This window comes from Hylaeus volcanicus, chromosome 5, assembly GCF_026283585.1.
Source record: "Hylaeus volcanicus isolate JK05 chromosome 5, UHH_iyHylVolc1.0_haploid, whole genome shotgun sequence".
NCBI classification, from domain to species: Eukaryota; Metazoa; Arthropoda; class Insecta; order Hymenoptera; family Colletidae; genus Hylaeus; species Hylaeus volcanicus.
Window position 1 is genome coordinate 28,443,604 of NC_071980.1, and position 14,145 is coordinate 28,457,748.

The 14,145-nt window shown below is 46.6% G+C and overlaps 1 protein-coding gene across 3 annotated transcripts in view; it reads right to left on the reverse strand.

The window, feature by feature from the left end:
- Window positions 1–3,550: 3,550 nt before the first annotated feature.
- LOC128876602 (E3 ubiquitin-protein ligase TRIM9) overlaps window positions 3,551–14,145 on the reverse strand; it is a 40,972-nt gene continuing 30,377 nt past the window's right edge. For 2 of the 3 annotated variants that reach the window (XM_054123089.1, XM_054123088.1), the window contains exons 5-10: window positions 13,098–13,491; window positions 12,035–12,067; window positions 9,624–9,796; window positions 6,783–6,921; window positions 5,883–6,113; window positions 3,551–5,563 (exon numbers count right to left, since the gene is read on the reverse strand). In XM_054123089.1, coding sequence (XP_053979064.1) covers window positions 5,235–5,563; window positions 5,883–6,113; window positions 6,783–6,921; window positions 9,624–9,796; window positions 12,035–12,067; window positions 13,098–13,491 — 1,299 coding nt within the window. In that variant the 3' untranslated portion in view covers window positions 3,551–5,234. The remainder of the gene's footprint in view (window positions 5,564–5,882; window positions 6,114–6,782; window positions 6,922–9,623; window positions 9,797–12,034; window positions 12,068–13,097; window positions 13,492–14,145) is intronic. The other variant, XM_054123090.1, reaches the window with a different exon arrangement.

The following is a 14,145-nucleotide window of genomic DNA, read 5'->3' on the forward strand; positions in this document are numbered from 1 at the left end:
TTCAGCCTCGAATTTCCAACGCAGCAGTCGCGTTAATTGGCATGCACATCGACCGTTCGCAGACTGAACCATTTCCGTTCTCCCTCTCGACGCGAGCAAATTCATTTCGTGGCAAACAATAATGCCGAATTCCGGGGGAGAGGGCACGATGGGTTCGGTACGGAATGGTAGGTATGGCCAGCAACTGGTCAGGGTTGTCCAGCGGCTGCACAGACCCAATTTCATAAATTGTTAAGCCTGTTTACCGGCCACTGGCCTGCCACGATTAGGCATCGATGATGCTTGAACGATCGGATACGCAGGTTGACACGCTCCATGTATTATCCACCTTCGTTACGAGCCCTTGGCCACTTGGCAATCGAGAACGTGGTCTGTGTTCCACATTTATTTATTCTATAAGCACGAACAGTGTGTGGCGCAGACAAAAGATGTTCATTCGACGAACCTCTAAAAAGTCAATTAAACTCCTCGGTTATACGAATGTTTGCACGCTCGACAAAAACACCTAGCCATGCTCTCGAATGACTCGATCGCTTCGTCATACGGCGAAAAGCGGGAGCGTATGAAGCAGAGTAAAAACGATATCGCTGTGCAGCGACGATCCGAAAATCGACCGGTCAATTAACAGAAATAATGGAGGCCGAACTGGAGATTATAAAGCGACGATCGCGTGCCCGCGTTGTAGTTTCATAAAGCAGCCGTCGTGCGTCGCAGCAATAAATCAGGCTACGCGAATGCTTTGCGCGTCGTGCGCTCCGTCGCAATAACCGTTTCGAATAACGATCCGCGGCGCGGATGATCGTTACGAAAAAGGTGGAACGAACCGGGAATCTGTGCACCGCGAGAAACCGTCACCGTGAAGCTCCGCGCTTCGCGAGGCGAATGTCGATTCGTTTTTACGTCGGTTCGTCTTTTCTTCTCGCATGCTGCCAGCGTAACGGTTCGTGGCGACCGCGTTGTTTATCGGCTGATACGTTTAACGACTGCAAAATACCGTTGCACCGAGTGTAACAAGTACCGCAACTACCGAGCCATTGTTCGTCGTTGGACAGGGGCTTCACCATCCGTCCGAAGGGCGGGAATTAAAAAGGTATTAGTCTGGAGTCATCCGTTCGCGATACAAAAATTCTGGACGATGCTATTCTTTAATTCGAAGTCTGGTCGTATCCGTAAAGCGTTGTTACATTTGACATACGAGTATAAGTCGAGAGTAATGCCCATCTCCCACATGAACGAGGCAATTAAAGCCATTCCGTCACTCGACCAACGCAATTTCGACGCGATCGGAGAACGCAATTTTTTCCACGGCAGTATTTTCACTTTTGCCAGGGCGTTAATCACCGTGCTCGATCGTTTATTAATCGTTTCGCAAATTGCGTCGGTCCAGCGGAAGCGTCGGATAAAAATATACCGCGACAGCTGTCGCGCGTTTCCACCGATGAAAAAGAAATTTGTCATTGTCCGGGGTCCATTCGCCGTTTCGTTTTCCATCCAATTCGCTTCGTTTTTCTCTCGTTTCGACGAGGGGTGGCGAATCGTGGGTATCGTTGCTCCGCTTCGATAGCAATTTTTACAGGATTCGACGTTGCTTTTTCGAAAAAAGGTCGGGTCAGTGGTGTAACTGGACAGAACATCTGTGGTAACAACACTTGGACAAAACGAGGAAAGCGGAAACAGCGTTCGAATGTGGGGCGTGCAATGCAAATCATGCTACTCTATCACTCAGCGTCCCACTGCCTAGCCTTACAGTTTCCAACCCTCAGGCTTACTCAGCGCTACTTGAATCAACGAGGGTTCCGAACTGAGATTCGATTCGATTATTCCCCCTTCTCGCAGCGTTTGGAAGAATGCACGGTAATCGGGGGCGCAACTGTGCTTTTATCGACTATAGTATCACCTATATGGGTGGATGCACGAGCGCACGATAAGAGGCGTAAGCAGCGATAGAGCCAATTCAATGACACACTCGTTAACCCAATTACCGCCGATGCTCTATTTACCAAATCCTCTTGCTCCCTAAATAGAGCAAGAAGGCTGGACAATCAGTTCGGCGAATTCGTTCCACCGTGACTATAACGTTTACCTCGAGAGGCGATTTATCTCTGCGTATTTATCTCTATTTATTTGAATTCTATATTCGCGTGGAGGGTTTCGTCAAAATAGCCGCGTTACGGTTGAGCGATGTACGTTAAGGGAGTTGCTCCAATTACGACGTTCGCGATTAGAGCAGGGAGATTCAGCGATGGGTGAATCACGAAACTCCGTAGTTCCTACCTTTAGCCCGAGGCTATTACCGATTTTCCTAGCGACTCGTGGACCACGAAGCTCGCATTGATCTTGACGGTTCTCGTCGAACCGTAACGCGTGCTCGACTTCCAAAATTTCTACTCGTTTATTATCATTTTCCCGACGTCTAAGCGTGATCTACGCACGGAACGTTCTCGAGACGTTAAAAATGACTTCCTACTCGAACGAGAACCTGTACTCCTGGTTTTTAAATTCTATCGATTCGAAACGAAGTAACGACATGGTATTGGTTCGGTGTAACCATAGCTGCGGCTAGAAGTGTAACGAAAGAAAAATAGCGAGTTTCTAACGATGAGATATTTCAACTAGGTCGTTGTACACAAAATGGCCGATTTCGCAAGCAAACACGGTTCTCCGCGATTTGATAACTGAAAAGCGCTGCCAGACGGCATTCATCATGCGCCAATTTAAAGCTTCAAGCTTGTTGAAAGCGACACAATGGATGTTTCGTGGATTGTTTTAACGCGAAATGGTAGATTGCGCACGCGTTTCTTGCGCGCAATCTAAATTGGACTGTAACGCAATGGCGGTTGCCCAGGATATTAATTCAATTTTTTAAAGACCTGACAATGATTTAAAAAATTTTTATTAGTATCAAAGTGTCTTCGTATCGAGCCTGTTTATTTTTAATTGATTAGATCATCGAATTCTCTGGGCGAATCGGAATTTTACTTACCAGGGTATTCTGTTGTTTTCGGCGTCGCGCGACACATTGTTCCAGTTTCGCGAAACGATCGAACGAGCTGCAGCCGGAACACAGGTGGAAGGGAAGAAAAGCCGGGAAAGAAGGGGCAGGGACTCGAAAAAAGAATGTATCGCGACGACTGAAAGGCAAGGGAACGCTTGGCTGCGGGAACAAAGAGCAGAGAAATCGAAGCATTTGAAAGAAAACAAATGTAAGCGAAATTAGAAAAGAATCTGGGAGCAAGTCGAGTAATTGCATGGAACGCTGCTTCGATAAAACGACATCTCCATAGACCGGCGATGTCTTTGCTCGTCGAGACGACGCTCTTCTTCGGCGATCCCTGTGAATCAGCGTTTCCCAAACACCACGTACAACTTTTCTTGCATATAGCTTGAATTTTAACCTGAGTGTATCTTATAAGTATATTGGTTTTTTGGTATAAAGGTTTATTGGTACAAAGGTTTTAAAATCTGGAATATAATTACTGGAAAATGGAAGAGTTTCGTCGACTAGGATCGCTGGATTTCCTGGGGGACGGCAATCAGTAGACGATTATGCTTTTTGGTGCGTTTTATTGATCGGATATAGTTGTAAATACAATTGGCAAATTCATCGTCGGCGGTACAATCGAAGTATTTATATACAAATATGTACAACGTTGGCGTTGATCCTCCTCGTCGCTGGGAGGAGCGGTTTCACGAGGGTGTGTGTGCTGCAACATTCGTTTTAACCCTCTATCGCATGAATTTCATTTATTTAAATCGTTAAGAAATTATTTCTTAATTGTCTACGTTCTGGAAAATTTCCTTGGCGATCTTTAAAGATATTTACGTCAAAGGCTTGCAAGCATTTCTTTCGAGAGCTCTTTTCACTGGGTACGACGTTAAATTCTGCATCAGAGGGTTAAAAGAGCTTCAATTTCCATTTCTCGTCGCGTTCAACGTTCGTTCGCCGATTTCGAGGTACAAAAACGATTTAAAAAATGCGGAAAGGGATGAGAAGGGCGAATATACGAGCTACTGACGGCGCGCGAGAAGAATGCTACAAGCTCCGCCCATAGAATACGTCACAGGGCGACAAGACCGCCACGCTGATCACAATTAGCTAGCTACAGGGGCAGGTGGCTGTCTCACTCTTCTCTCGCGTCGATCTTACGCGGAGGATGAGCTGCGTGAGAAAATGGCTGAGAATGTGGGTGAGAGGATCCAATCGGGGACTAGAAAACGTTTACTCGATTCGTTATTTTACACTAAAGCTTGACGAGTCTGCGTGCGTACGTGCTTGTTTGCATTGCATCTCCTCCATTCGAAAATGCGTCTTATTAAATATGTCGATAGAGCTTAACCTTACACCTATGCAATTACACTTATACGTGTCGATATGGATAAGAATACGATCGCGCGCGATCGCTAGACGGAGAACACTTCCATTTACTCACTGTTCCAAGAAAACGGCAGTGTTCGATTCGATAAATCTCGCTACTGGCAGTGACTCTAGATCAAAACCCGAGAAGGTTTCGCGCATCTGAAAGCTCGTTATCGTCAAAAGAGTTCCTCTTCTCGAGATTCTTCTGAAAAATGCAGGATTATACTTGTTTTCTACATTTGCAAGGAACGTCGCCCAACTGTAGAGAGCGCAGATTTAAGCGAAACTTCGCGGACAGATGGAGCTGTAATAAATCTTATTTATCGACAGTCGCGTAATATTTTTCGAAGCTTCATCCGTACGCAGAGTTTCGTCAAAATCAGTATCCCACAGTCGAGTAATCATCCTTCTTAGAACAGCTCGTTCTGTTCGTCCCTGTTTCGCCGATAGTGTCGTCAACACCGATCATTTGTCTCGGAAAGGACCATTCTCCTGTCCTATCCTCTGCAACTTTTTTTCTACGAAATCTCTCAAAAAAGGTTAGAGTGCGTCGTTGAACGTTTATTACGAAATTACAGCGCGTTTCCGATCATCGTACACCAGTCGACGACTGAAAAGTCGTTCGTCGCTCGAGACCAGGACACCCCATCGTCTACGATGGGTCCAGGAGTCGAGCCTCTGCTTCCGAAAGTCGTCGTCGAGTAAACAATAAATTAAGATCCGAAACGAGGCCCAGGATCGATCAGTTTGTCTCGCTGAGGCTCTCCTCGACGATCTTCTCCAGCTGACCGTCGAACTCTCTGGGCCTCTCGAAGCCCATCGCGCAGGGTGATCCGACTTCTTGCAGCAGGCCCTTCTTCAGGACGTTTAGGTACCCCTAGCTCTGAATTATGTCGCTTATGTACTCTTCGTGCAGCGCCAAGAGGTGACGCGGCACGTCCAGAGCCGTGTGCAGCGTCACCGTGACGCCTCTGTTCAGGCTGACCGCTGGATAGAAGACGCCATAAAGGTCACGGAACGCGATCCCGCCCTGAGGTTGATCGTTCACGAAGAATCGAAGCGTGTGCGTGGTGTCCAGGTCGAGGAGGACGCCCACCGTCGAACCCTGTTGCACGCCACCTTCTGTCCTCTGCGCGTGGCCACCGCCGTGCATGAACCAGGAACGCTGACGGTCTATGTACATGCTCCAACCCTTGTCGTCCTTGCCTGTAGAATCAACGGAATCGCTCGAAATACGTGGCACGCGGTGCAACTGACGCGAGAGATGACAAACGATGGGTTAACGAACAACAAATAGACAACTTGGCGAGACTGCTCTTAGGAAAGGGCAAGGTTCAACCCTCGCGTCCGTACCCTAAAGTTTCGTGCAAAGTCGATACTCGAGGTACCTTGCGGGGAAGTTAATTTGGTAGATAACTGTTTCTTGTTATTGATCTGGGAAGCAGGAAATGTTACTTTTCCACTATTTTTAAGCGCACCGGTAGCGACAAGAATAACGGTCTCCTTTTTTCATCTTTCCACTCACCCAGCATTTGATCCCGCGACACGTCGGCTCTGGCGATGCCAAAGGCTGGATCGGTGTCGCTGTGATAACGATCGATGGTCAATTCCCAGTAGTGGACGCCTCGGGAAAATCCGACGCTCGAGAGGACGACGCGGTGCTCGTAGCCCTCGCAGGACGCGCTCATCGCGTCCTCGGAAATTGATACCTCCTGTGGTATACCGGACGCCCCCGTAGCCCAGGAAAACCACGCCACTATCGCACAGAACGATGGTAGTTGACGATAAATAATCCGCGGAATCGATTCGAGTCGATACGCCGACAGGACCATTGTTCTCGATTGACGAGCGACGGAATCGAGTGGGCAGTCTCGACGCGATATCCGACCCGCGATTACGAATATTGGAAACTGCCGTCGCGTCTGGCTTCCCGAGTCCTCGCGAACCGAGGCCGGGCGAAATCTTTCGTTAAATCAAAATTTCGAGTAACGAACAAGAGGTATGTTAACCCTTTAGCGAACTGACGCGAACTCCTTCGCTCACTCTCGACTGGGATGTTTATTCTTTACAATTTTTAAACAAATTTCCCACGATCTCCGCGATGAAATTCACCCCCCGAATCGTGAGCTTCTAAGTTTCCAGAAATTAACGAGCGGAAAGGGCGATAAGATACTAATCTTCCGACGCGATCCGACAAATGAAGGACGGCCGACGTCGGTTCGCGATAGTCGTCGATATTTTCGACCGCGTATTTTACCAGCTACGAAAAACGCATTAACTCGAGTCGTCAGTTTCGGTCGTTCATCTTCCACTCGATACCCGACGCGTCGATTTTCCATTTGAGCTTCTCGACCCGAGGGAAAAGGCGAGAAGGTGGAGCGAGGAAAGGTGAGACTACGGGATAGAGGTACTAGGAGAGACTCACCCTCTGCAGTCTGGAGTCCGATCAGCTCCGAATACTCGCCCTCCCCCGCGCTGTTAAACGCTCTCACCCTGGCGTTGTACAAAGAGTTGAAGTGCAGCCCGTCCACCGTACAGATCGTTTCTCGACCGCAGTATACTTCCTGAGCAAACAAACCAGAGAACATTCACGCCTACAGACAGATTTTCTAGGGACGAAACGTTTTTATCCCTTGCTACATGTAATATTTATAGCGCGTAGGCCGCCGACCATCAAACGGGTCGCAACTGTTTGAACTATGCCGAAATGCGTCCGATGACGACTTGCGTCACTTCTTGTCGAACTCGACAGATTTTCGACTTTTCTGTATTCTTTACGCTTTATGCGTTTATATGTCGCGTGCCAAGTACTTTAGTCTAAATAATAATATACGTTAATCTTATGCGCAATTTGTTTGAGTCCTATCTGCCTATCTCACGCCTTCTTCCTTTCATCCTTCCTTTCTTCCTCACATCTTACAAGCGTAAATTGTATAACAATAATTTTGCGCGAGCAATCGACGAAAATTGACGTAAATTGAAAGGATGAAATAAATCTGCCCGTTCAATACAATTCAATTTCCAACGAAAAACGTGGTCCATCAACTTAAGCTTCCAGAATCTTGTCATCCTTGTACACTCGCCTGAAAGGATTCCGTTCTTACTATCGCGGATGCACCGTCTGGCGCCTTTAATATTCAAATCGAGCTCGTTTCTCGCCACGATGCTCTCGTTTTCTACTTCTCGCGATATTTTCGCAGGATTTTCCTGAACGCGGCCGCGAATCGAGCCCCTCGATTAATGAAAACGGAAACGGCTTTCCGTTCCGTCTCGAAACGAATTTTCGCTGATGGAATTTCGACCCATTACTTTATCCCTATGAAACCCATCTTATTTGAATAATATTCGTATTTTTACTTTACTACGAATTTTAACGTCACATCGCATGAATCCTTTGTGTAATAAAGACACGATATCGTCATATTATTGTTACTATCGTTAAATCACAGTTACCGCCGCATATATAAGTCGCAATGTGTCTCCGTAACCTTTACGAGCGACAAGCTAATGGTATTTTAAACGACGTACTGGTTTCCTTTAGACTTCACGGGGACGTAATCGGTATTCATTCGATGCTGCAGAGCAAACTGCGAAATTTATGACGATGACGAGCCCCAGTGCCCGTTTCACCGTGACATTTTTCCGCCGTCGCGCGTTCTTAATTAAATCTGAAAGCATGATCACGCGATATTATACGACAGCTTAGCGTCGACGCGGATCACGACCGAATCTCGAGTATCCCGGCGATTATCCAGAGCTTTCGCGATGGGCTTTCATTAAAATACAGCGAGGCCCCCGTTAATCGAACCTCTATCCTTCGAATACTCTATTATCCGTATACTCTATTATCAGGTGGCGCTATTATCCGGAGCTTGTTCTTGTGTGAAAGCAGGCGTTCCAACGTTAACCCCTCGATGCGTGGGCAATTTGTGGCGAATGGGAATTATTAAAACCGATTAAATTCAATGAAGCGACAACGACATTCGACTTGGAAATTAATGTTCGGTTTACGTATATTAAATTACTGGAAAACACGAACGCGAATTTTTGCAAAATACAGAGTGCATCAGGAGCTACTTTAGCGTTGAATTTCAACCGCTGAAACAGGTCAACAAAAAGTTTCTAAAAACATGTGCACTATTTGACCTGGTTCTTGAGTTACCTGCGAATAAAATACAAGCTACCTGGTGCTCAGCAGACATGGAACAATAAATTCTTATAATAAACAGTAAGTTCAGCTTGCTTAACTCGACTGGAAATGCCTGCGGAGATCGTTTCATAAGGTTTCCCAATCACCCTGTTTCAACGCTAATGCTGTCCAAACAAATGTTTCCAAAGTGGTCCCAAAAATAAAATGTTTACTCGCATAAACTTTATTCCTCCACCTGTTATGGCGCGTCCTGTATATCAGAGGGAAAAAGTGGAAGAAGATAAAAGTGGATGCGAGGATCGATATCCGAGAAGATTGCAAGAGTTGAACCGAACGATCTGGCCGCGTCCCTTTCAGCTTTTCCATCGCGACGCTGTCTCTTTTATTTCTGTAACTCCGCTAACGAACTTCCGTCGCGCGGTTTTTGTCCGCGGCGTCGAGAGACGAACTTTTCCAACTCGCGAGATGGTCCCGCGGGACGGTACTCCGGTAAAATTAGTTTCCACGACACTCCGGTCGACCCGAATTAACCCCAGCGCCCACTTTCCCGCGAAGACAGCTGACTGCCAAGAGGAATGAACGATTTATTCCACGCCAAGGACGTAAAACGCTCTGGCTCAGCTCTTCTCAAAGCGCGGTCCACGGAATCGATGGACCAAGTGGGATTTCTTCAGCTATTCAGCGGAACATTTCTGCTGCTTTGACTCGCGAACCTTGAAGACCTATTCACGTTTAAGCATTGTCGAGAGATTGCGTCGATGCTTGCTTTGTCGCAATTGAATCGGAGCTTAAAATTCAGCTTTTCAACGCCGATAAATGAATGTTTTGAACAGCTGAGGTTGATCTCAATTCTCCTCGCCGTGGAATCGTTCAGTGGTACTTTAAGCAGTGAGTTTGATCTAGAAATAGAAGAGCTTGCAACTGGTGGGTGTGTCTAAGACGGAATCCACTAGAAGTGCCATACCGAAGAGCCCTTTAGAGGAAACGTAGCTGTCTGTAGCTCTTACAACTGGGAATACTACTTGTTAAATATGCGATCTTTCGCGACGAACAAATTGTTTTAATTATTTGGAAAACATAAATGAAAGAATATAAATTCTGACTGTTGCGGCTCACCCTGAACTCTCCCCCGCATCCGTCGTCCAGTTCCAGAAGGTAACCCTCGATAGCAGGACCCCTTTGACCCGCGCAACCTACGATTCCATGTCCAGACGGAGGCTGCCAGGCCACCGTCACGCTGTTGTTCTCCGCGCTGCATTCCTCAGGTATCAATAACGGTGCCCCAGGAGCTAAAAACGTTCGCTGTTAGACGATCGAGTGAAAACGAAATCGATGAGACACAGAAAAATACATAGATAACCAAGTAGCGCATGCTTCGATTTAAAATGTAATTATGATACACTTTTTGGAACGTAAAGTATTCCCAAGTTCACGCAAGGTAATTTTCAAGCACTTTTTAACTAAACTATTAGACTTACTATTAGACTTACGGGAAACTATTCGAAATAGGTAATTAGATAATTGTTCGACGCAGTAGAATGTTAATTTTAATACTATTTATCATGTTATCGCACGAGGAAGTAACGTCCGTGCTCTACGAAATCTTCCAAAGAACTGATCGGACGAAAAATCCAGTGTTTATTTAAACATCCTCTCACGCGTCCCGCGTATCAGGCGTCGATCGATTTTTGTCGGTCGTATATTCCAACAGAAACTAATAACTGCTTCGAAAGAGTCGATGGAACTTAAACCGAACATAAAGAGGTAAATCCTCGAAGGCGGATCTTCCTGCGAAACAAATGTCTAGAATAGCTCGAAACAAGAGGAAGTAACCGGCGCGATCGAAAGAAGAAAACTTCCTAAACTATTTACAGATATGCCTGCGAGACACATTCCGCCGATAAAACTTCCCCGACCGTCTCGAGGAAATAAACTTTGGTACACGGTTCCGCCATTCGAGAATACATTCCGTCTGGAGATTTCTTCGACGCGGCGAGAGGAAAAATTCCTCCGGATCTCATAGGTCGAGCAACGCTTCCAGTGGAACGTCTCGAGGTACTGCGAAGCGAGAGGAAGTACCAAAGGGCAATATCCAAACTTATCGAGATCGCAGACGTAAACGAAACCAACGTTCGTAACACCTCAACGTTTCCTGCCTTTATCGCCGCGTTTCACGGCTCCTCCGCCTTTCTTTTACCCCGAAAACCTTCGACGTGGACCGCTTTTATATCCGACGAAATTTCTGACTTGGTCTCTCTCGCGTTTCTCGTTCAACGAAAGTTGGAGTAGTGAGAAAAAGTAGAAATTTGTTGTCGGGACTCTTTTTCAGGATCGATTACTTATGAAAAAAAAAAAAATATGGAAAGCTAAAAGATAAAAGAGGAACGTACGCAAGGATCGCACGCGAGGTTTTACTTGCCCGATGGAATTATTACCGATTTTACGAGGACAATAAAATCGAACGGGTTCGCGCAGCTAACGGAGAGAGATCTCTGCTCAGCAACGCCACCGCGATTATTCGCGTTTTACGGCGGGCAAACGAATATCTGTGTCATCCGGGTTTACAGCGATCGCTGAGCGCACGACAAAGTTCATTTTATCGGTTACGGTTTCGAAACGACTCGGCCACGTACACATCGTAACGGCATCGTAAAGCATAAAAATGTGTTTCGCGTTTCCCCAGCTTCGCCACCGCGGACCAGACTCGGATAATTCGATGTCTCGTATCTAGGGAACGCAACCGTTCCGGCTGCGTTCACAATTTCTTTAATTCGATGCGCGCCCGTCCCTCGCGGCGCGGCTATTGGCTCCCTGGAAAACTTTCCGAGCTCTTGGAAAACAGGGCCTCGCGCGAGCTTCCTCGATGTAGCGAATTTCGAAACAATTTTTAACGACTCTCCTCCCTCCAATGTAAATATTTGGCTACGGAATTCTCGCGTAGAAATAAAACCAGCTCGTGCTTTCGACCGTTGGGAATATATTTATTCGACGAAATGTTCAGCGAAAATTCTGTTGCTTGACGAAAATATATTTTCAAGATAATAAATAGCGATAACGATTATTATTTTCCTTAACGAAACGAAAAATAAGTCGTTGCCAAGTTTTTAATACTCGCGCCGAGCATTTCGAACGTAATTCGATTAGAAAATGATTAGAACCTGGCTATCCCTGCTCCGAAGATTTGCTGCCACGGTAAAAGGAAACGCGTACGTACTCGCTCCTTCTACAGACAGGTACGAGTAGTACAAGTCGTCTGAGGTGAGCTCCTTGTAGACGACTTAATACCCCGAGATCGTTACGATAGTTAAGCTGGCAAAGTCGTTGCCCAATTAATCCAGCTTTCAAGCAATTTAACGAACGACAGAGAACGCTCGTCTAAAGGATCCGCCGCTGGGACCTCGAGGAGGGAATTATTAAAAAGTGCTTCGTGGGATATTCGGTTCGGATTGTGGACATGCTTCGCGGAGATCAGTCACGTCGATACGTAGTTTTTGAGACGAGCAATCTTTTCTCTCGATATTAATTACCTGCAGTTGGAAATCGGTCTTCTCCCTCGGATGCTGCGTCCAATATGAGGCAATCGTTTATACACGATCAACGATTAAAGCTAAACAATTTTTGTTAACGCGTCGAGTGTCTAACGATTATTGCAACAAATGTAATTCGAAATAGTTCCGTACTTCAAATTATCTCAACTTAATCTCGGTCATAAATTTACAAGTACCGGGGTTCATTTACGATAAGCGCTATCAGTTCTAAGTGCACCTGTAACAGATGCGGCACTCAACCTGTCAACGAGATCATTCGATCGACATTTCGGGGTACTTTCAACGAACCAGAGCGTCGAATTTATCGCGGCGAGCACTGTCAGTGTTTAAAAATACTCGAAAAGTATCGATTCAATTCTCTAAAACGTCAAACTATTTTTGATTTGCAGCGAAACTAGGTATTACAAAACGACGAAGAGTAGAAGTCAAGAAGTAAATGTTACAGACGGCCAAGGATTATATAAACGGCTGAAACATTTAATTAATCGTTAGCTGGGATTTAATGAAACCAACCAAGAGGAATAAACCGCGGCAATCCATAATTTTCGTAATCCGTCGTTACAACAGGCAGCAGCGTATTAAACCATATATAAACCGGTTAGCCAGAAATCCCATTGGAACGAAATGGCGTAGCGCGTTCCTCGCAAGAGTGATTTCCGGTATCTCGCAACGAAACGCGTTTCGCCAATTTCCGTGGTATTAATGGGAGAAAAAATCCGGTTATACACAGCGCAGCTCGAAACTACCGAACAGCCTTCTCGTCTTTAAAACGAACCTTTTCTTTATGCACCAACGAATCTTTTTCTGAAAAAAATCACTCTATATAAATATTCACCTTATCCTGTGCATCGAGCACATACCAAGCGAAAAGCCTCATTTTTACGAAAGAACCAAGAGTGCTGCAAGGATTCGACGGGCATTGTATTTCTCGCCCCGACAGCTCTGGTTCGTTCCAGCGTGAAAATTCGGGTGGCGGGCAAAGAATAGCGGAGAAAGAGAAAATCGAAGGAGTTCTAGGAGTTCTCGATTCGTAGAGACTCACGTTTCAGCTGGACGAAGGTGAGCTGATCGATAGCACGCCGGAGAGGTTTGTCGTCGAGGGTGAGATCCAGCAGCGGCAGTCTCGCGATTTCTTGGACACCCTCTGCAGCGCCCCAAGAGCCCGCGGCGGTCGCCGCCCTGACAGAGAGCATGCCACCGATTTGAAGAAAGGCGCCGCTGTCGGTCTCCTTCAGCGCCTCGATGCAGAAGGTGAGAAGAGCAGTGGTCGCCTGCAGGTGAGAGGCGCATCTGGTCACTTGGTCCCTCAAAGAGCGCACCCTCGCCTCTCTGGTCTGACGGGCGGCTTCGATCAGCCGTGACTTCCTCGCCTGCAGCACGCTCACCAGATTCGCCACCCTGTCCTCCACCTCCTCCTCCAAAGCCACGCACTCCTCCTGCGAAAATAACACAGCCGATACGGTATCAGTCGAGTGGGAAAATAAATTAAAATATAGGGGAAGGTTGAAATTTTTGTGAATGGGAAAGATGGAGCCATGCGAACCTCTTGGGGGAGCATTAAAATAAATACAAATACAATATTTGCGGAATAAAATAAATTCCTGTTCAAGTTCAATTTTTGTAGGCACGTTCGCGAAGATTTTATTTTGCATAAAGATCCGCAGTCTAGTTATAATAAATAAAGCTTGCGTAGTATCCGCGCCTCCCGTACCCAACGATAGGGAGTCAAATGAGAATACGAAACGCAGGGTACGGGATTAGTCGTGTCAGTAAAGCGGTCGATTCTGTGGATCCGAGGATCGTGGATTCGAATCCCCGTGCCTTATTTTTCGTTTAGACTCCTACATATGGGGGCTCGTCCGGGATGGGGGGTTACAGCGGCAGAGGACCGGCCAGTGACGATGAGTCACGATGAACAACAATGCCACGCGAAGGACGGTGGAGCGGGCAACAATGAGGCGTCGAGAGAGAACAACGTTCCAGAAAGAGAGAGGGGAGTACACTCGCGAAAGAGGGTGCGGCGCGCACTGCTGTTGAGACGCAAAACCCGAGAGAGAAAGAGAGAGGGGAGTACACTCGCGAAAGAGGGT